This window comes from Dendrobates tinctorius, unplaced genomic scaffold (genome assembly GCF_039654945.1).
Source record: "Dendrobates tinctorius isolate UK_male_01 unplaced genomic scaffold, ASM3965494v1 ptg000035l, whole genome shotgun sequence".
Classification (NCBI taxonomy): Eukaryota; Metazoa; Chordata; class Amphibia; order Anura; family Dendrobatidae; genus Dendrobates; species Dendrobates tinctorius.
Genome location: NW_027361703.1, coordinates 18,825,695 through 18,849,660, shown reverse-complemented (window position 1 = coordinate 18,849,660; position 23,966 = coordinate 18,825,695). Strand labels below are relative to the sequence as shown.

General features: G+C 42.0%; 1 protein-coding gene across 1 annotated transcript in view; it reads left to right on the top strand.

Annotated features, from left to right (window-relative positions):
* Nucleotides 1–23,525, top strand: part of PPP1R3A (protein phosphatase 1 regulatory subunit 3A) — a 147,885-nt gene extending 124,360 nt beyond the window's left edge. The window contains exon 4 of the mRNA XM_073573311.1: nucleotides 21,168–23,525. Within this exon, the coding sequence (XP_073429412.1) occupies nucleotides 21,168–23,315 (2,148 nt within the window). The 3' untranslated portion in view covers nucleotides 23,316–23,525. The remainder of the gene's footprint in view (nucleotides 1–21,167) is intronic.
* Nucleotides 23,526–23,966: the final 441 nt, after the last annotated feature.

Below are 23,966 nucleotides of genomic sequence, written 5' to 3'. Positions count from 1 at the left end.
AGTGTCAAATCGCACCATCCGTCGTTGTATGAGCCAAAGTGGACTTCATGGGAGATGACCAAGGAGGACACCATTGTTGAAAAAAATCATATAAAAGCCAGACTGAAATTTGCCAAACTACATGTTGACAAGCCACAAAGCTTTTGAGAGAATGTCCTATGGACAGATGAGACAAAAATTTAACTTTTTGGCAAGGCACATGAGCTCTATGTTCACAGATGGAAAAATGAAGCATATCAAGAAAAGAGCACTGTCCCTACTGTGAAACATGGAGAAGGCTATGTAATGTTCTGGGGCAGCTTTGCTGCATCCGGCACAGGGTGCCTAGAATCTGTGCAGGGTACAATGAAATCTCAAGACAATTAAGGGATCAAGGGATTCTAGAGAGAAATGTGCTGCCTACTGGGTCACCAGAGTTAAGCCCCCATTACACACTGCGATATCGCTAGCAATATGGCTGTAAAGTCACCGATTTTGTGACGTTGCAGCGATATTGCTAGCGATATCGCTGCATGTGATACTTACCTCTGACCAGCTCCCCCGCTGGTTATCGTTGATCGCGCGAGAAGCTCCTGGATCATTTCTCGTTGGCCACTTCCTGCAGCGCTTCCTGTGGCGCCGATGAGCGAAGCGTGGAGCCGGGTGGGAGGACTCAGGATCGCCGCGTCTGACAGGTAAGTAGCGATCCCCGTCCCCAGCAATGTCGCTGGTGAGATCTGCCTGTGTGGCAGCTCACTAGCAACCACCTAGCGATGCACCAGCGATCCTGACCGCGTCATATCGTTGTCGGGATTGCTGGTGAGTCGCTAGGTGTAACGGTACCCTTAGGAAACTTGTCGATCATGTGCAGTGCACGATCAGCAAGTCTCCATGTCAGTGCAGTGCTGACAACATCTGCATGCTATAGAAGCGATCAGCCTGCAACAAAATGATTGTTCCATAGTGGGACAGAGTGTAAAATTTAGGAAAAAGTAAAAAAAATTTAAATAATTGTAAAAATATTTTTTTTAAAAATGTCAAAAATAATAATTAAAATAAATATATATTATTTCACTAAATAAAGATTTGAATGAAAAAAAATCAAAACAATAAAGTATAAATATTTGGTATCGCCGCGTCTGCAACGACCCAATCTATAAACCTGTCCCACTAGTTAACCCTTTTAGTGAACACCATTAAAAAGGAAAAACAAGGCAAAAAACAATGCTTTAAAATCATACCGCCGAACAAAAAGTTATTTTTTCTATAAAATAGTTTTTATCATATAAAAGCGCCAAAACATAAAAAAAGTAAATGAGGTATCTATGTAATTGGACTGACCCACAGAATAAAACTGCCTTATCAATTTTACCACACATGGAATGGTATAAACGCCCCCCCAAAGAGAAATTCAGTGACTGGAGGTTACCTCTATGACATCACCCTCAGTTACTGATGCTGCGTTCCCCATCAGGCTGAGCTGCTGAGACTTTGGTGAGATCCCAGCTAGCACCATGAGCCGTGAACACTCACTGTGCTAGCGAGGGTCTGATTGCAACTCAGCCAGGCTGGGAATGGAGCTCAGTGACTGAAGGTAACCTCTATGACGTCACCTCCGGTTACTGATGCTGCATTCCCAGCATCTCATTCACCAGTGGTTTTCAGCCGGGACGGTCGCATCTTGGCACCGTCCAGGTTGAAAACTGTATATCCCCCAGACATGGATTACGGCATGGGACACAATGATGGACAGGTATGGTATATTGTTGCTTTTTTATTTTATTTTTATTACAGGAGATTGAGGACTTCATTTGTATTAGGCGTGGTTGTAAGTATGGTTTAATTGAGATTAATAAAGGAGTCTGTGTCACTTTTTTCCAATAAGGACTTTATTCTGGGTGTCTGTGCTTATTTACAATACAGCCATAGGATTAGTATCGGATGGGTGTTTTAGTATTGGATGGGTGTTTTATAGACATTACTAAGCCGTGGGCTTGATGTCACCTGAAAGGTGACATCAATCCCACAAATATTACCCGCTACAGGGGAAGTGGGAAGAGCCAGGCAAAGCACCAGAAAAGGTGCATCTAACAGATGCCTTTACGAGCCTGAGAATACCAACCCCCAATTGTCTGCTTTAGCAAGGCTGGTGGTCAAAAATAGGGGGGACCCCACACCATTTTTTAAAATTATTTATTTAAATAAAAACAGCGTGGGGACCCCTTTATTCTTGATAACCAGCCTTGCTGAAGCTGACAGCTGAGGGTTGCAGCCCCCAGCTGTAAGTTTTGTCTGGCTGGTTATCAAAAATATGGGGGATCCCACACCATTTTCTTTTAATTACCGGATTTATTTACAGCACAATAGCGGCAGATGAATACTCCCATCCATCGCTTCTGCTGTCATGCTGTCATTATTATTAGCAGCAGCAGGGGTAAGCTAATGGGAATAATAGTCCCATCAGCCACCGCCTGCGGTCTCTTTTATTACTTAAATGTATCTCTCATCATTCTTCCCTGCTCGCGTCAATTGCCGGCAGAGCAGGGGAGAATGATGAGAGCCGTGTTCAGCACCCGGTGCAGGGGAACAGTGCTTACTGTATCGCTTCTTCCCCGGGGCCGATGCATGTCACATGGATGACATCAATGGGTGTTGTGTATGCAAATGTGCAGGACATTTTATGGCCCGTGTTGACATTAACCCCTTAACCCCCAAGGGTGGTTTGCACATTCTTGACCGGGCCAATTTTTACAATTCTGACCACTATCCATTTATGAGGTAATAACTCTGGAACGCTTCCATGGATCATGGTGATTCTGACACTGTTTCTTGTGACATATTGTACTTCATGCTAGTGGTAAAATTTCATTCATATAACATGCGTTTATTTGTGAAAAAAATGGAAATTTGGCGAAAATTTTGAAAATTTCGCAATTTTCCAACTTTGAATTTTTATGCCCTTAAATCACAGAGATACGGCACACAAAAAACTTAATAAGTAACATTTCCCACATGTTTACTTTACATCAGCACAATTTTGGAACCCAAATTTTTTTTCTTAGGAAGTTATAAGGGTTAAAAATTGACCAGCGATTTCTCATTTTTGCAACACCATTTTATTTTTACGGACCACAACACATTTGAAGCCACTTTGAGGGGCCTATATGCTAGAAAATACCCAAAAGTGACACCATTCTAAAAAATGCACCCCTTAAGGTGCTCAAAACCACATTCAAGAAGTTTATTAACCCTTCAGGTGCTTCACAGGAATTTTTGAATATTTAAAAAAAATGAACATTTAACTTTTTTTCACAAAAAAAATACTTCAGGTTCAATTTTTTTTATTTTACCAAGGGTAACAGGAGAAGTTATTTTGCAGTTTGTCCTGAGTACGCTGATACCTGATATGTGGGGGGGGACCACTGTTTCGGCGCATGGCAGAGCTCAGAAGGGAAGGAGCGCTGTTTGACTTTTTCAATGCAAAATTGGCTAGTTCCCCCAAGGAACTTATCTAGATATGTGGTGAGAACTTTGAACCAACAAGAGCTTCACAGAAGTTTATAACGTGCAGCGGTACAATTAAAAAATCATATTTTTTCCACAAAAATGATCTTTTTACCCCCAATTTTTATTTTCTCAAGGGTAACAGGACCCTAAAAGTTATTGTGCAATTTGTCCTGAGTACGCTGATACCCCATATGTGGGTGTAAATGACTATTTGGGCGCATGGCAGAGCTCAGAAGGGAAGCAGCGCCATTTGACTTTTTTGGCTGGAATTGAGATCGGACACCATGTCACAATTGGAAAACCCCTGATGTACCAAAATAGTGGAAATCCCCCACAAATGACACCATTTTGGAAACTAGGCCCCCCAAGGAACTTATCTAGATGTGTGGTGAGAACTTTGAAACCCCAAGGGCTTCACAGAAGTTTATAACGTACAGCCGTACAATTAAAAAATCATATTTTTTCCACAAAAAATGATCTTTTCACCCTCAATTCTTTTTCCAACGATGATACCCCATATGTGGGAGAAAACTACTGTATGGGCACACGTCGGGGCTCGGAAGGGAAGTAGTGACATTTTGGAATGTAGACTTTGATGGAATGGTCTGCGGGTGTCATGTGCGTTTGGAGAGCCCCTGATGTACCTAAGCTATTGAAACTCCCCACAAGTGACCCCATTATGGAAACTAGACCCCCCATGGAACTTATCTAGATATGTGGTGAGCACTTTGAACCCCCAAGTGCTTCATAGAAGTTTATAACGCCCGGGCGTGAAAAGAAAATAAAAAAATAATTTTTTTCCACAAAAATGATATTTTTGCCCCCAATTTTTTATTTTCCTAAGGTTAACAGGAGCAATTGGACCCCAAAAGTTGTTTTACAATTTGTCCTGAGTACGCTGATACACTATATGTGGGGGTAAAACACTGTTTTGGCGCATGGCAGAGCTTGGAAGGGAAGGAGCACCATTTGACTTTTTCAACGCAGAATTGGTTGGAATTGAGATCAGACGCCATGTTGCATTTGGAGAGCACCTGATGTGCCCAACAGTGGAAACCCCCCAATTCTAACTCCAACCCTAACCCCAACACATCCCTAACCCTAATCTCAGCCCTAGCCCTAACCCTAGCCCTAACCCTAGCACTAACCCTAGCCATAACCCTAGCCCTAGCCCTAACCCTAACCCTAACCCTAATTGGAAAATGGAAATAAATACATTTTTTTTATTTTAGTATTTTTCCCTAACTAAGGGGGTGATAACGGGGGGTTTGATTTACTATTTATGTCGGTTTTTATTTTTGGTAGCTGTCACATGCTAAAAGACTCTTTTTATTGTAAAAATAGTTTTTGCATCACCACATATTGAGAGCTATAATTTTTCCATATTTTGACCCACTGAGTCATGTGAGGTCTTATTTTTTGTGGGACGAGTTGACGCTTTTATTGGTATCAAGTTCGGGCACGTGACATCTTTTGATCGCTTTTTATTCCAATTTTTGGGACACAGAATGAACAAAAACCAGCGTTTCATGAAATTCTTTTGGGGGATGTGTTTACACCGTTCCGCGTGCGGTAAAATTGATAAAGCCCTTTTATTCTTCGGGTCAGTACGGTTACAGCGATACCTCATTTAGGTCTTTTTTTATGTTTTGGCGCTTTTATGCAATGAAAACAATTTTATATAAAAAATAATTATTTTTGCATCGCTTTATTCTGCGAGCTATAACTTTTAAATTTTTTCACTGATGACGCTGTATGGCAGCTCGTTTTTTGTGGGACAAGATGATGTTTTCAGCGGTACCATGCATATTTATATGCGTCTTTTTGATTGCGCGTTATTGCAATTTTTATTTGGCAGCATGATAATAAATCATTATTTTTTGCTTCGTTTTTTATTTTTATTTTTTATGGGTTCGCTAAAGGGGTTAACTAATGGGACAGTTTTATAGGGCGGGTTGTTACGGACGCGGTGATACCAAATATGTGTACTTTTATTGTTTTTTTATTTCCAAAAAATGAATTTATTAGGGAATAAATTCTTTGAAGACTTAGGCAAGAAAGTGAAAGAACTGGGAGCGCAGGTGGTCTTCTCTTCCATCCTCCCAGTGGATGGCCATGGAACAAGGAGGTGGAATAAGATTCTGCAGGTGAACAACTGGCTACGTCGATGGTGCCGTCAGCAACGATTTGGATTTCTGGATCACGGAGTGAACTACTTATACGATGGACTACTTGCTAGAGATGGGGTGCACCTTACGAAGACTGGTAAGCATGTATTTGGAAGTCGCCTTGCTACACTTGTAAGGAGAGCTTTAAACTAGAACAACATGGGAAGGGAAGCAAAAGACCAGAAAAAGCCATACACCTGACAAATGCTATTGAGAACTCTGCTATTAGAAGTGGAAAGGAAGAACAAAGACGAAAGAATCTAATTAATAAAAATATTGGAGAAAGAGAAACCAATCACAAACTGAAATGTTTCTATACTAATGCACAAAGCATGGGCAACAAACAAGGAGAATTGGAACTACTAACACAGGAAAAGAAATATGATGTCATTGGAATCACTGAAACTTGGTGGGACAATACACATGATTGGAATACAAGACTAGAAGGATACAACTTATTTGCAAGAAACAGACTTGATAAACGAGGAGGGGGTGTCGCATTGTATGTTAGAAACGCGTATATCTGCACAGAGATTGAAGCTTCAGAGACTGGGAGTTCTGTGGAAACTGTTTGGGTAAGAATACAAGGACAGAACAATGGAAAGGACACCATTGTAGGCATTTACTACAGGCCGCCTGTGCAAGCTGAAGCTATGGATGAACTCTTTATGCATCAAATGGCCAAGTTCTCCAAAAAATATGACATAGTTGTCATGGGAGATTTCAACTATCCAGACATTTGTTGGGAATCTCTCTCAGGCAAAACTAACAGGTCAAGGAAATTCTTATCCTCTCTTGCTGACAACTTTATCTTCCAAAAGGTAAGGGAGAAAACAAGGGGAACTGCTACCTTGGATCTAATCCTTATAAACAGGGAGGAAATGGTTGAGGAGGTAAAAGTGGCTGGGACCCTAGGAGGTAGCGACCATGCTATTTTAGAATTTTGGATAACTAGAGGCGGAAGACCTGTGAAGACTCAGACGTCAAGGTTAGATTTCAGAAAGGCAGATTTCAAGGGATTCAGAAAGAGAATTGGAGGGATCCAATGGCTGGATATCCTTAAAGACAAAAATGTCCAGGAAGGATGGGAAATCTTGAAAAATGAAATTCTCAAAGCACAGTTGTTAACAATTCCGAAAAGAGGGAAGAATAGGAAGCAGTTAAGGAAACCAGGATGGATGAACACAGAACTTAAGCACATGCTAAAAAGGAAGAAAAAAATGTTTATAAAATGGAAAGAGGGAGGCATATCTAAAGAAGAATATAATGCTGTCTGCAGAACCTGCAGGGCACAAATCAGATTATCTAAAGCTGAAAATGAATTGAGGCTTGCAAGAGATGTCAAAAGCAATAATAAAGGATTTTGGGGATATGTCAAAAGTAAAAGAAAAGTCAAAGATGCTATAGGATTTTTACAGGATGAAAATGATGAAATGGTAAGACAGGATGTTGAGAAGGCTGAACTTTTAAATTCCTATTTTGCATCTGTTTTCTCTCAGAAAGGAAATATAACATCAACTGTTATTCACTGTCCTATTAAGGGAATAGAAGAATCCAGGATATCTATAAACAGAAAGATAGTGAGGAAACACTTAGCTAGCCTAAATGAATTCAAGTCTCCAGGTCCAGATGAATTACACCCCAGACTACTGAAGGAGATAGCAGAAGAAATTTTTGAACCCCTCTCTATAATCTTTGAAAATTCTTGGAGAACAGGAGAAGTGCCAGAAGACTGGAGAAGAGCAAATGTTGTTCCTATCTTCAAAAAGGGGAAGAAGGTGGACCCAGGTAACTATAGGCCGGTGAGTCTGACTTCTATACCAGGAAAGATCTTTGAACAAATTATTAAACAACATGTATGTCAATACCTGGATAAGAATGAAGTGATTAAACAGAGTCAGCATGGGTTTGTAACTAATAAGTCATGTCAGACTAACTTAATTTCCTTCTATGACGGTATCACTGATTGGGTGGATCAAGGAAATGCTGTAGATATAGTATATCTTGACTTCAGCAAAGCATTTGACAAAGTCTCTCATACAATCCTTATTGAAAAAATGATTAAGTATGGAATGGACAAGGCAACTGTTAGGTGGATTCATAACTGGCTTAGTGATCGGACCCAAAGAGTGGTCGTAAATGGCTGCACATCCAGTTGGAAGAATGTCTCAAGTGGGGTACCACAGGGCTCTGTCCTGGGCCCTGTATTGTTCAACATCTTTATCAACGATTTAGATGAAGGAATTGAGGGTAAACTGATTAAATTTGCTGATGACACAAAGCTAGGAGGGATAGCTAATACTAGAGAAGAGAGAGAGAGGATTCAAAAAGATTTAAATAAACTGGAGAAGTGGGCAGCAACTAACAGAATGGTTTTTAACAGGGAGAAATGCAAAGTACTACATCTGGGCAATAAAAATGGAAAAAGCATATATAGAATGGGAGGAATAGGGCTAAGTGACAGCACATGTGAAAAAGACTTGGGTATACTAATAGATCACAAACTGAATATGAGTCAACAGTGTGATGCAGCAGCAAAAAAGGCAAATGCAATTCTAGGATGTATTAACAGAAGCATACAGTCTAGATCACGTGAAGTCATTATTTCCCTCTACTCCTCTTTGGTCAGACCTCATCTGGAATATTGTGTCCAGTTTTGGGCACCACATTTTAAAAAAGACATCAACAAACTGGAGCAAGTTCAGAAAAGAGCGACCAGAATGGTGACCGGTCTGCAAACCCTGTCTTATGAGGAAAGGTTGCTGGATTTGGGAATGTTTAGTTTGCAAAAGAGAAGACTGAGAGGAGACTTAATAGCTGTCTTCAAATATCTAAAGGGCTGTCACATTGTAGAAGGATCAACTTTATTCTCATTTGCACAAGGAAAGACTAGAAGCAATGGGATGAAACTGAATGGGAGGAGACACAGATTAGATATTAGAAAAAACTTTTTGACAGTTAGAGTGATCAATGAGTGGAACAGGCTGCCACGAGAAGTGGTGAGTTCTCCTTCAATGGAAGTCTTCAAACAGAGGCTGGACAGACATCTGACTGGGATGATTTAGCGAATCCTGCTTTGAGCAGGGGGTTGGACCAGATGGCCCAGGAGGTCCCTTCCAACTCTACGATTCTATGATTCTATGATAATTTTTTTTTTTTAATTTATTTAGCGATTTTTTAAAAATTATTTTTACACTTTTTTTTAATTTTTTTACTTTATTACATTGTCCCAGGTGGGTCATCACTGTCCTGTGACACATCGCTGATCTGTCACATCACAGATCACTGTGACAGATCAGCAATCTGTCACAGGCAGTGTGCAGGTTTCCTCCTTGCCTGCACTTTGCAGGCACTGAGGAAGTCAGCTCCCTGCAGGCCCCCGAAGGTCCCCGTCGCCATCTTGGATCTGGGGACCTGCAGGGAAAGAGCCCCCGCAGCAGCGCTGCACATTGCGCTGCTGTGGGGGGATCAGGGAAGCACAGAGGGAGCCCCCTCCCTGCCGATGCTTCCCTTTAACCCCCGGTACACCGCGATCGTGTTTGATCGCAGTGTGCAAGGGGTTAACGTGTCGGGAGCGGTCCGTGACTGCTCCTGACACATTATGCCGGGTGTCAGCTGTGATAATCAGCTGACACCCGGCCGCGATCAGCGGCGCTCACTTTGTGGGCGCCGCTGATTGCTGTGACGTACTATCCCGTCCCTGGGAATTAAGTCCCAGGGCACATGGACGGGATAGTACGTCACATGAGAGAAAGGGGTTAAAAAATGGACATGTCAGCGTATTTTACCCAAGGACACACGGTCTGTGGGAACTCACTGACATGTGTAGAGACCCATTCACTTGAATAGGCAAATAGCACTCTGTTCCTCCCGAGTCTCTCCACATGGCTAAGTAGTACTGTACAGCCACATATGGGGTAATACAACATTCAGTAAAAATTGTGGGACAAATTTTGTTGCCATTTTTACCTACTTCTTGTGTGAAAATGTAAAATCTTTGGCTAAAACAAAATTTTGGTGGCAAAAATGTAGTTACTTTGTACTCACTGCCCAGTGGTATAAAATTCTATGACACACCCATGGTGTCAATATGATCACTGAACCCCTAGATGAATTTATTGAGAGCTGTAGTTCGTAAAATGGGGTCACTTATGGGGGGGTTCTGCGTTTTTCACATCTCATGGGATCTCCCAGTGGGTCATGGCACCTGCAAACTATAACAGTAAAATCTGGCGCTCCTTCCCTTCTGAGCTCTGCCATGCACACAATCAGTGGTTTACCCTTCAAGAACTTGATTCTTGAAGCAGATTGTTTTAGAAACTGTTAATACACACTGCAAATGCTTCTGGAAGACAAGTTCTTTCTTATTGCAGTAGAGACTGCAACTTCTATTGACCAGGTACCAGATTCAGCAGCAGGACAGGAGAACAATGAAAAAGTGCCTGTCAATCAAGCTTGGTGGGTGGAGATAGAGTTTGCAGCTTGAATCCCATATAAAATCTGTCAGTGTATGGTTTGACTCATAAAATGCTGAGTGTTCAGGGAGGATTATAGAGTCATTCTGAGATGGATTTGCAAAGTAAGGGTCAGGTGATCTATTCCATGATTTATGCAGATTATATTATTAGATCTGGGGATATTTCAAGTTTAAGTCCATACAGCAATGTTTCATATTGATATTGTAATTTGTAGGTGTGCGATAGGATGGAAATAATGGCAGCAAAACTGCATACTTTTCTTTTCACAAAGATCCAGATACAAATAAACATGCTCAAATAATTACAGGGATCAGAGGTACAGTATATGGTCTCTCAATATTAGAACACAAAACATATAACAATTTTCAATGGGCTTACAGCTATAATGGGATCTTATTTTTGGGACTCAGTAAGATCATTACAGTTATTCAGTTGCGCTCATAAGGCCTGCACTCTATTGTCAGGGTGTCTTTACTTAATTCTCAATTACTTAGGCAAGTGCCTCACAGTTTCACTTTTCAAATCCCCAGATTACTCATTACAGTACTTATCAATTATGCATCATTATGGATGTACTTCTCAGGAGGCTCCATAGTCATTCTCTACAGGTCTCCATCAACACAGGAAAATCTGTCTCTCAACATGGTCACCTCCGTGATCAGTCCCCTACAGGTATCTATGCAGGCTGGACATTTTCTCTCCAGATTGGTTGTTCTGGCACCTACTTCCAGGCTGGTTTCATGCTTTTCTCCTGAAACTGCTTCCTATAGTAATCCCCACCAAGACTCATTAGGGCTCTTCAATTTCTGCTCAACACTGTTACATCCAGGTCTCTCCTACCTTGGTAGATTCTGTGGAAATGAATTGAACCCCCAGAGAATGGCTGTGTTCACTTCATAGGCTCATGCCAGTTCTCATTCTTTTGATTACTGGGATGAACAGAACAGCCACCCCCACACTCTATGGTGGCATTAATACATCCGTTTCATATGTCTGATTTTTTTTATCTATTAAGTACTGTAGATCCTATTGTGATCCTGAAAATCTGAATAGAACATGCTCCGAGTTTCAAAGATTTCATTCTCAGATCTATGAATTTAATGGATATCAAAATAGATTCATACTAGTCAATGGGTCTGTGTTGTGAGTTCATTTTCCCCTTCGTCACTGAGGTCTGGTGAACTCCCTATTCTGGTAAAGGAAGGTAATGAGCCTGATTATCAGGCACCTGAGTCTAATGATGATGACTGGCTGAGTGGAGTCACGGACTGGATATAAGGCTGCCGACGCCCTTCTGCCCTGCGGGTGATTTCTCTGTGGACTTCTAGGAAACCAGTCTGATTCCTGCTCCTCTAAAGCTAAGTTTTCTGCTTTGCCTTTTAGCATTTGTGTTTTGTTTTTGTTTGCCTTGCTTTTCTGGATTCTGCCATTCCCTGCTGGGGTGAGCTGATTCTTCTTTTGCCTGTTGCTCTGTCTTCAGAATATTCCTGAGTACTGACATAGTCTTTTTGAAGCCTAGCGTCTTCAGGGCCTTTTTCACTGTCAGTCTGTTGGCTCTTATTTTCATAGGGTTTTTCACGGATTGCACACAGCAGCCTTCCTGTCCTTTCCTATCTAGTTAGCTTGGGCCCCGTCTTTGCTCAGTCTATATTTTTGTCTGTGCTGTGTTCTTTCTTCTTGCTTCACCGTCATTATATGTGGGGGGCTGCCTTTTGCTTTGGGGTCTGCTCTGGGGCAGTTTAGATTTCAGTTTCTGTCTTTAGGCTATTTAATTCTCCGGCTGTGATCGAGGGGTCTAGGGCATCGTAGGAACCCCCCACGGCTACTGCTAGTTTTGTAGATAGGTTCAGGGGTCTGCAATCCGATAGCTGCCAACCTCTCTGGTTTTCTGGACTTAGCTAGCATTTCTGTTTTTGCCTCCTACGGTGACTCAATCATAACAGAATCACCCGCCATACCGCAAATCCTAGGGTACTCAATTGCAGGAAAGAATTGTGTTTAAAAAAAAAAAAAGGTGTGTATATTCTTTCCTCTATATCTCTGAGGCCGTAGGGGGAATTTTTTTTTTCTCTCAATGGAGATAAAGCAATTGTCTGATCGTGTGGAGCAGCTCGCTGCGAAAGTGCGGGGAATTTCCGCCTACCTTGCTCGTTCGCATGCTGTTGAACCAAAGATCCCTACACCTGATGTATTTTTTGGGGATCGATCTAAATTTTTGAGTTTCAAAAATAATTGTAAATTATTTTTTGCCTTGAAGCCTAACTCGTCAGGGAGCTCCGCGCAGCAGGTTAAAATTGTCATCTCTTTGCTGCGTGGCGATCCCCAGGATTGGGCGTTTTCTTTGAAACCAGATGATCCTATTCTGACTAATGTGAACGCATTCTTTCAAGCCTTGGGGTTGTTGTATGACGAACCTAATGCTATTGATCAGGCTGAAAAGACCCTGTTGGCATTGAACCAGGGTCGAGATTCTGCAGAGTTGTACTGTCAAAAGTTCCGAAAGTGGGCGGTCCTTACTACCTGGAATGATAATGCCTTGGCTGCTCTCTTTCGGAAGGGTTTGTCAGAAGCCGTAAAAGATACTATGGTGGGATTTCCTGTTCCCTCTGGTCTGGACGATTCTATGTCATTAGCCATTCAGGTTGATCGGCGTTTACGTGAACGCAGGATTGCACGAGAGGTGTTGCCACTGGTAGAACAGACGTCTGAACCTATGCAATGTGATAGAGTTTTGTCTAAGGCGCAACGTCAGGAGTTCAGAAGGTGTAATAAGCTGTGTTTTTTCTGTGGAGATGCCTCGCATATTATTTCTGTTTGTCCTAAACGAGAGAAACGCTTTGCACACACGTTTTCTGTTGGTGGTGTTCAACCTAAGTTTCTTCTGGCAATTACTCTGATCTGCTCCCTGTCCACATTTTCCGCCAAGGCTTTTGTGGATTCGGGAGCAGCGCTAAACCTAATGGACTTGGATTTTGCTAAACGTTGTGGATTTCCTATGACACCTCTGCAGACGCCTATCCCTTTGAGGGGGATTGATGCTACTTCTTTGGCGAAAAATAAACCTCAGTTTTGGACCCAGGTGGTCATGCGGGTCGCCCCAGACCATCAAGAAAATTGCAGATTTTTGGTGTTACATGGTCTGCATGATGCCGTTGTTCTGGGGTTTCCCTGGTTGCAAATTCATAATCCAGTCTTGGATTGGAAATCTGTGTCTGTGGTGAGTTGGGGTTGTCGGTGTGCCTGTAGTGAGGCTCCGGTTTTTTCCACCTCTCCTCAGTCGCATGATGTTCCTGACTATTTGGCGGACTTTTATGATGTATTTAGTGAGAATGAGTCTGCGTCCTTGCCTCCTCATAGGCGTTATGACTGTGCAATTGAACTGAGCCCGGGGTGTAAATTTCCCAAGGGTCGGCTCTTCAATTTATCTGTACCCGAGCACGAGGCTATGCGGTCCTATATTAAGGAGGCGTTGGAGAAGGGTCATATTAGACCATCCTCTTCACCCTTAGGTGCCGGGTTTTTTTTTTATCTATCTGGATGATATTTTAATCTTCTCCAAGGATTGGGATTCTCATGTGGAACATATTCGGACTGTGTTCCAGATCTGGAGGGAGAATTCCCTGTATGTCAAAGGATCGAAATGCCTTTTTGGAGTACAGAGGATTTCATTTTTGGGATTTATTTTGTCTCCATTAACTATTGAAATGGACCCGGCCAAGGTACAGGCCATTTATGATTGGGTTCAGCCCACTTCTTTGAAGGCCCTCCAGAAGTTTTTGGGTTTTGCTAATTTCTATCGGAAATTTATAGCAAAATTTTCTAGTATTGCCAAGCCATTGACTGATCTGACTAAGAAGGGTGCTGATGTGTTGAATTGGTCTCCGGAGGCTGTTGCTTCCTTTCAGGAGCTGAAGCGAAGATTTACCTCCGCCCCGGTTTTGCGGCAACCTGATGTCTCACTCCCGTTCCAGGTAGAGGTGGATGCTTCTGAGATTGGTGCAGGAGCTGTTTTGTCCCAAAAGGATCCTGTAACATCTAAAATGAATCCCTGTGCTTTCTTTTCCCAAAAGTTCTCTCCATCTGAACGTAACTATGATGTGGGGAATCGGGAACTGTTGGCCATGAAATGGGCATTTGAGGAGTGGAGACATTGGTTGGAGGGAGCTAAACATCAAGTTGTGGTCCTCACTGACCACAAGAATTTGATTTACCTAGAGTCGGCTAAATGCTTGAACCCTAGACAGGCTAGGTGGGCCTTGTTTTTTACACGTTTTGATTTTGTGGTCTCTTTTCTTCCTGGAACTAAGAATGTCAAGGCAGACGCCCTCTCTAGGAGCTTCTTTGCTGATTCTCCTGTGGTGACCAAGCCTGCTACCATCTTAGGCGAAGGAGTAGTTCTTTCTGCCATCTCGCCTGATTTGAGACTTGCTCTGCAAGAGTTCCAGGAGGACAAACCTGAGCGTTGTCCCAGTGGAAAGTTGTATGTTCCTGACCAGTGGAAGAAGAGAGTGATGTCTGAAGTTCATTGCTCTGCATTGGCTGGTCATCCAGGTATTTTTGGTACTAGAGATCTGGTGAGTCACTCTTTTTGGTGGCCCACCTTATCTCATGATGTCAGGAATTTTGTGCAGTCCTGTGGGACTTGCTCCCGGTCTAAATCTTGTTCTCGCTCTAGTGGGTTGTTGATGCCTTTGCCGGTCCCCAGGAGGCCATGGACCCATATTTCAATGGATTTCATCTCTGATATGCCGGTCTCTCAAAGAATGACTGTTATTTGGGTGATTTGTGATAGGTTCTCTAAGATGGTTCATCTTGTACCACTCCCTAAGTTGCCGTCTTCCTCTGAGTTGGTGCCCCTGTTTTTGCAACAGGTGGTTCGCTTGCACGGGATTCCTGAGAACATTGTACCTGACAGAGGAGTGCAGTTTGTGTCTAGATTTTGGAGGACTTTCTGTTCCAAGCTGGGAATTCAGTTGTCCTTCTCCTCTGCTTTTCACCCTCAGACCAATGGGCAGACAGAGAGAACAAACCAGACCTTGGAGTCGTATTTGAGATGTTTTATTTCCGCTGATCAGGATGATTGGGTTTCATTTTTGCCCTTGGCCGAATTTGCTTTAAATAATAGAGCTAGTTCTGCCACTTTGATGTCACCTTTTTTTGTAACTTTGGGTTTCATCCTCGATTTTCTTCAGGGCAGGTGGAACCTTCTGCCTGCCCAGGTGTTGACACTGTGGTGGAGAGAATGCACCAAATCTGGGACCAAGTGGTGGATAAGTTATCTCTCTCCCAGGAAAAGGCCCAGCGGTTTTCCAATCGACATAGGACCATTGGTCCCCAGTTTAAGATTGGTGATATGGTGTGGTTATCATCAAAAAATATTGCTATGAAGGTTGCTTCTCCTAAGTTTAAGCCTAGATTTATTGGACCTTACAAGATTTTGGAGATTAATCTGGTCTCTTTTCGTTTGGCTCTCCCTGTCACATTTAAAATCCATAATGTGTTCCATAAGTCCTTGTTGAAGAGGTTTGTTGAACCAGTTGTTCCTGGGGTGGCACCTCCGGACCCTGTATTGGTTGAAGGTAACATGGAATATTAGGTAGAGAAAATACTGGATTCCCGTCTGGCTAGACGGAGACTCCAGTATTTGGTTAAGTGGAAGGGTTATGGTCAGGAGGATAATTCCTGGGTCTCTGCCTCTGATATTCATGCCAAAAGATTGGTGCGTGCCTTTCATCGGGCTCACCCTGATCGCCCTGGTGGCGTGGTTGAGGGTTCGGTGACCCCTCCTCAAGGGGGAGGTACTGTTGTGAGTTCATTTTCCCCTTCGTCACTGAGGTCTGGTGAACTCCCTATTCTGGTAAAGGAAGGTAATGAGCCTGATTATCAGGCACCTGAGTCTAATGATGATGACTGGCTGAGTGGAGTCACGGACTGGATATAAGGCTGCTGATGCCCTTCTGCCCTGCGGGTGATTTCTCTGTGGACTTCTAGGAAACCAGTCTGATTCCTGCTCCTCTAAAGCTAAGTTTTCTGCTTTGCCTTTTAGCATTTGTGTTTTGTTTTTGTTTGCCTTGCTTTTCTGGATTCTGCCATTCCCTGCTGGGGTGAGCTGATTCTTCTTTTGCCTGTTGCTCTGTCTTCAGAATATTCCTGAGTACTGACATAGTCTTTTTGAAGCCTAGCGTCTTCAGGGCCTTTTTCACTGTCAGTCTGTTGGTTCTTATTTTCATAGGGTTTTTCACGGATTGCACACAGCAGCCTTCCTGTCCTTTCCTATCTAGTTAGCTTGGGCCCCGTCTTTGCTCAGTCTATATTTCTGTCTGTGTTGTGTTCTTTCTTCTTGCTTCACCGTCATTATATGTGGGGGCTGCCTTTTGCTTTGGGGTCTGCTCTGGGGCAGTTTAGATTTCAGTTTCTGTCTTTAGGCTATTTAATTCTCCGGCTGTGATCGAGGGGTCTAGGGCATCGTAGGAACCCCCCACGGCTACTGCTAGTTTTGTAGATAGGTTCAGGGGTCTGCAATCCGATAGCTGCCAACCTCTCTGGTTTTCTGGACTTAGCTAGCATTTCTGTTTTTGCCTCCTACGGTGACTCAATCATAACAGGTCTGTATGCTGTCTGACCCAAATTAGGCCGCACAAGGGCATTTCATGTGACACCCCAGAGTCCAGTTGTCACAATGACATTACCTCCCTCTAAGAGGTGAAGTCATGCTTGGAGGCAGAAAAGGGACCCCATGCCAGGTAGCATAGATTAAATCACAATTCCTGCTGCAGGTCAGAAAAGGAAGCTGCCTTATAAATTCTGGCCAGCAGAGGAGGTTGGTGAGTCAGCTAGAAATGAGCTAAGGGAGTTGTCATGGAAACAAGAGCAGCTATGAGCTGAGAGAAAATGACAAGACATTTAGACATGAGGTAAAGAGATCTTTCTGGAAGATCCAGTCAGTTCAAGACAGGGAGCTGATCTGACAGGAGGAGAAGGACGATAGAAGAGAAAAGAGGCTTTCGGGAAGCTAAAACTGCGTATAGCAGACCCCAGAGTGAAGCGCTAATAGGGAGAAAGAAGACACCAGAGTCCTAGGCTGACAGGAGCTGTACGCCCTGATAGCTGAATCTGAGAGTGCAGGGGACTGTAAATTCCTGTGTGACATTGAACACCTGAGGGCACGGCAGCAGATAAGGAGCCCAGGGCTGATGGTGAAAAGGACAGTACCCGTGGAATAGGCTCATGCTGACAGCCATATAGGTTAGTGAAATCATCATGCAATTGAGGGTCTCAGGTTAGTTACAAACAGCAGAGACCCACACAAAAAGCGCAGAAGGAAGGTCCTAATCCCCAACCTGGCAAGGTGGATCCCCTGAATGCCTCCTGGCGAGCCGGACTCAAGCCATCACCTGTATGTGGTACTCCGGATTGCAACCAATTGCCAGTAAAAGGTAAAAAAAACTGCACCTCCCTGTGTCCTTCTCTCATTTCTCTGCACCCCAACGTTCACAGCCATCTTAAAAATTAATCAAACATCTTTGCCCTGGGACTATTGCTCTACCTGTGGAGAGCTATTTTCACCTCAGCTGTGACACACCAACAGTCTCAGGGGAACCACACCGCAGCGCTGGTCACCTCTGACCAGAATACAGAAGGGTGGTGCCACGTATTTAACCATCTATAAACTTTATCTTCATTTTTAACACATCTAACAACATCACAAACAACTTTTCCCCTTCCCCTATTTTATTTAATGAACGCCCCAGGGCCACGGACCGGGTCACCGCCGTCGTGACACCGTCCCCCATTGAAGTCGGCGGGCCCACTACCGAGTACCCCACGGCCCTGCGCCGTGTGCTGCGCGCGCCAGGGCGCTCCATTCACATTGATGTATGAATTTAACAGCTGTAAACCACAGACTTGCTATATCCTCAAAGAGGCCAATCTGCTTCAGTACGCTATCACTTTCCCCTACTCATCTGTGCCGCTCCACTTCACTACTTCGGCAGTCATAAGCTGTGTGCCATCATCACTATTTCCTCTATCTAAAGATTCTGCATCCAATTGTTTAATTGTTTACCCTACAGTATCATCCATAATTTGTTCTATTGCAAGCTGATGAGTCAGTCATTCCACTGAGATAAGCAATGTTTGGGTATATATTTCTTAATGTGTGCTTTTAAAACATATATATGTTTTCAATTTGATTTTAATATATCCTTGCTTTCTACCGTGATCTGCAACCTATGGATCGCCAACGCTTGTATTGGCTTAAAATATCTTATATTAGTCCTGACAGATTCAATCAGGCCCATGTCTGCAGAGTGAATAGCACAGAAGAGAATTGCTATGGGGTGCTAGGCACCCAGTGGGAGGTACAGATAGAAGCCATACATTAAAATACTGACTTTCTATGACTGGAAGATTTTGGTCCTATGAGAACTAAAATGATTGATAGGAATTATCAGCTTATTATGGCAAAAGACAAGCAGCGTCAGGAGCAGAAATTGCTGAGAATACAAGAAAGAGTGTTTGTGTATAAAGATTCCGGAACAATGACAAGTGTATTTTTTTAAGATAGAAATTAGTATTTTCCTGTATTATATTTAACTCTATCTTCTGTACCCTACATTGGTGTTACAGCAGTTGTAATCATCATACTGCACAGTACAAACTGATTAAAATGGTAAAACATTTTCTTAAAGAGAAGGCCACCAAATCACCACTATGTATTTATTGATACTATTATATCCTTACTAAATGGACCTTTTCATGATATATAACTGTGATATGCTAATTAATGGGTGAATAATCTTGGCGCTGTTGTTTTTCCTTGATGAAACATCCATTATTCAAGTTATCACACCCCTGTTGGCATGAATAAGAAAATTTGCAATAGCGGCATTACCACCTCCCTGAAAATGCACAGTGAGCCAAGTGTACACACCCCAGCTGCATCGGCGCATTGCACATGCCCAGACAGGCAGCAGTGATGCTATACTCAGCAAGCCATTATGTCCAGCTCTGAAAATCTCAGGCTGGCTATGTTGTTCGTCACCTCTGCCTTCCTAGGCGTGGGTAGTTCAACAATAAAGCTGGGGTTCATACATTTAGATAACTGCGCATTGTCAGGGAGGTAGATATATGCAAAGAGGTGGCAGTGACGCCACTCTAGTAAATCATATTACTCACACTCATAGGGGTGTGAGACTATTATTGGGATGATTATTCTTTTGAAAACAACACCCCCTCAATTAATTAGCATATCGCTACTTCAGTTATACTATAGGTTTTTGTCATTTGATGATATCAATAAAACAATAAAATTAGCTTTTTAGGAGGGGTACAATGGTAGCAATACACACATGGTGGCAATTTGGGGGACCCGAGGAATTGTCACTTTAAAGGCAATCAGTCACCAGTTTTTTGCTATGCCTTCTGAGTGCAGCATAATTTAGGGGCACAGAGATGCTGATTCCATCAATGCATTTCTTACTGAGCTGTGTGCCGTCATTATTGCAATATCACTGTTTTATCTGCTGCAGATCTACCAGATGTCTAAATGTTCAGCTCTGTATAACCCCGCCCACATCACTGATTGGCAGGTCACTGCTCATGAATAGTGCACATAGAAAGCTGCCAATCAGTGGTGGGGGAGGAGTTATATGGAGCTCATGAATATGCTGGACTACCTGGCAGCAGGTTTACTAGTTCTGTAGTGAATATCCTTTGCAAATAAAAGTTTTTTGTGAAAACAACACTAAGTAGCCAATAAGTGATACATCACTAAAGTCAGGGTCTCTGTCCCAACATTATGCTGCACTCAGATTAGGTGTCAGTGTCTTGTGACCAATTACCTTTAAATCTGATGAACCTTGAAAACTCATGGTAGAAAGGTTGCATGATTCTGATATACAAACTTGCTAAAGAGTGAGAGAGCTCTTGAGAGTTTGTATTATGACCGGCTTCAATATACAAGCAAAACAAGTATACTGAAAGCTCATGAATCAGTTAATGGAAATTTTTTTAATACTACTACTACTACTAGGACAGCCCTTTCTTGAACTAAATGTTTGGCCCAGATAAAATACAAAAACCTATACTCACCTCCCGTGCCAGGGCAGTTCCTGTGGATTCGGCAATCACTCTCCATGGGGCTCTTATGCAGTGTTGTGACAAGTGTCCTCGGCGCCCAATCAGTGCTGGCTTAAATGTCCCTGCCTACGTATGGATAGAACATGAAGAGAAAGTCCAGGCTGCAACTGCTCTCTGACTTCCTCTTCATGTTCAATCCATACATAGGTGGGGACAGAGACACCAGCGCTGATTGGGCACCAGGGTTACGTGTCACAGCACCGCGTGAGAGCGCCGAGACCGTGAGTGCCGACATTGCAGGAACAGCGCCAGCACGGGAGGTGAGCATAGGGTTTTTTATTTTATCAGGACCAAACATATAGCTCAAGAATGGGTTGTCCTAGTATTGGCCAACCCCTTTAATAGTTAAAAAAAACTAGGATTTTTTTATGTTTTCATAAAATAAGTATATATGCATGAAGGTTTAGATTAAAACATTTTAATACAGTCTGTATTGAATTAAGCCAAGTGCATTCGATTCCCTCAGCTTTCAAGCCCAGGCAAATGCAGCCCTTACTCGCATGAGCTGCAACACTTCTCCTACATGCACCATGGGCAACATTCAGAGTGTCTAGGATATAATGACAGGTATGATTCTAGGTGATTTATTCCTTATGAAGATTTACTGATAAATATTAACTGGCTTGTTATGCATAGGTCAATGAAGAACGATGAATGAGAAGATATGTGTATTACCCTGACATAACCTTTGCATCCTAAAAGTTAAAATGTGTCTAACTGCTTGACTGTTACCCTATTTTGGAAATTGCAGGAGCATGGTTGCATCTGTTTAGAAATTCAAATTATCTCATATATCTTCAACATGATGTTGTTTGTTTCTATAGGTGAATTTTTATAACAAAAAATATTTACTGATCGTTGTAATTTTATGTTTTGTATTTTTATTTTATCCCAGCTAAGTCAGCGACTGATGAATGCCAGAATTACTTCATCTGATGAAAAATACAGTACTGAGTTTTCGGAAAGCTCCATTTCAACAGCTGATCAACAAATGGATGAAGAAATTCAATATCTGAAGAATACTTATGCTGGCATATCAGACTATAATTCACAACAGCCAAAAGAATGTGATCATACCGAAGAATATCTTCCAACCACTGAGGTCACGGCATCTAAGGACACTGAAGAAGACTTCATCTCTTTGTTAAGCAGCGATGATTATTCTGGACATTACAAAGAGCTCACAAGAACACAGGAATGTTTGGATGAAAGTGAAGAAACAGAATTATATTTACATGGCTCGGAGTTAATTGAACAGGAAAAAATCTCACCAGTGACTTTAGATGAGATATTAAACCAGGAACCACGTCAGTGGTCATCAACTGTAGAGCAAAGTGAGGACTTCATAAGTGACAGCTGTCTCCAAATCTCAGAAGCTCCATTTGTTATACAAGCTGACACCACACAGTTAACAGAGATAGCAGAAGTTTTGGATGATAATGCCAATCCAAATTATAACCACAGCATAGTTACTTTACCATACTTTTCAACTCAAGACACAAAGGGAATAAAAGATGAGCAAAGTGAGAAAAGTAAAACTGAAACAATTGACAATGACATGCTCCTGCCAGCAACAGCAGAACATAGAGAGCGAGAACATCCCATGTTATTTTCACAGCAGGAAGAATTCCAAAATCTTTTCTATAAATGTAAATCTTCTGGTAGCAATGTCCTTGAAAATGAAAACATAGAACAAAGTGAAAAGTGTTGTGGCTTTACATCTTCAGGTGATACTTACCTGTTTAGAGATGACCAGGAGAGGTGCAAAGGACAAGAGGAAGCAACTCAAGATAAAAATCTTACTCTTTCGACTTGCGAAGAAGCACAAAGTGTTGAAAATATCACTGAACATGACAAAGAACACATTACTACTGCAGAGGAAAATGACTCAGAAGATGATATTAAATCGGCTTCATTGGACAAACAATATTATAGCAGAGCACAAGAAAGTCACTGCGTTAAAGTGCATAACAAAATACAGGTTGTTGGTGACAAAGATAAAGCTGTACATTCAGGTTATGATTCCGAAAATGAGTCATCAGTGATTGACTGCTCACCATCAATATCTTGTGCTGCAGCTGAAAATGTGATCCAGAGCATAGTTCATGAATGGAATGCAATACTGGAAACTCATCCAAGTGAGCAGACACAGGGACACAAGGTCATCATTGCTAAGATAACAGAGGAAAAAGGTCAAAGTCAAACAAGTGCTCAAGATAGACAGGGTAGCAAAGGATCCTATATAGATATTGGTGAAAATGTAAAAGCACAAGAGGGGTCCGATGAGAAATCAGAAGAAAAAGTATCAGGGAAGAACATAGAGGTCAACAGTGATTACATTGTGTCTGGTGATACACCGAGGGTTGAAAGTTTAACAGAGGAGAGTACATTAACAAAATGTAATATTTCACATTTACCTTCAGAAAGTATACATAATGGGGGCGCTACATATATTTCCAGAGGAAAAAATGACTTAGAACAATATGAAATCAGGTCAGATGGCTTAGTTGGAGACTTAGTAATAGATAGTGATTTTTCAATTACCAAGTCTAGCAATTCGTTCACAGCACTGAGGCAAGTTCTAGATGTAATTAAAGAGGAGGATGTTGCAATTGAAAAGGAGAATGTCGATTTCACTAATATTGCACAACTGGTTATTACAGAAGACATAGCAAATTTAGATAATGTGCGGGATAAAATGGAGGAGGGATATCTGGGGCCATCTATTTTTATCAGTGAACATGAGGATGAAGAGCATACTCAATGTCTAGAAGCAGAACAACAGAGTGAGCTACAGGATCTAGAGTATTATGAGCATGATCACACATGTCCTGACCATCAGATTCTGCCTGACACAATGGCCACAGAGCCCATAAATAAGGGTCACGTAAGCTCTAAAGTCTTCTGTTTTATAATGTTTGTGGTGTTTGCTGGTCTTATGTACCATTTTGATTTTCTAGTATGTTTTGCCCTCTACCTTTTCTCATTATACTGGTTATACCGGGAGGGAGGCAGAAATAAAAATTCTGTTCGAAAAGAGTAACAAGGTTACTCCAAAACAAAGGAACATCAAGTCAAGCACTAGGTGGATATTAGTGTAGGTACATACTTTTCCCCTTTCTTAATTGTTACTTGAGTTAGGACCACAAGATAGTGATACTGTACATGGAGTAAGTACTTACATTTGCAAACATCTGAGATGTTTATTAATGAGTACGGTTCATTTTCATTATATATAGTGGCATATAAAAGTTTGGGCACCAATGGTCAAAATTACTGTTATTGTGAAGAATCAAGCAAGTTGAAAATGAATAAGATTAAATGATCTATTCACGGCCTAAAGTTAAAGATGACACATTTCCTTTGTACTTTAGGCAAAAAAAATATTTTCATCATTTACATTTTAAAAATTACAAAAAGGAAAATGGGCTTATGCAAAAGTTTGGGCACGCTTGGAGATTTGTGTGCGCAGATAACTTTGACCAAGTTTTCAGACCATAATTAACCTTTTAGAGCTATGGCTTGTTCACTATCTTTGTTAAAAAAGGCCAGGTGATACAAATTTTCCAGCTTTATAAAAACCCAGCCTCCTGTAACCTTGTGCCATAAAACAGCAGCCATGGGTTCTTCTAAGGCTATGTGCACAGTCGTATGCAGAAAATTCGTGACTGAAAACGGGACTCCTTCCCAGAAA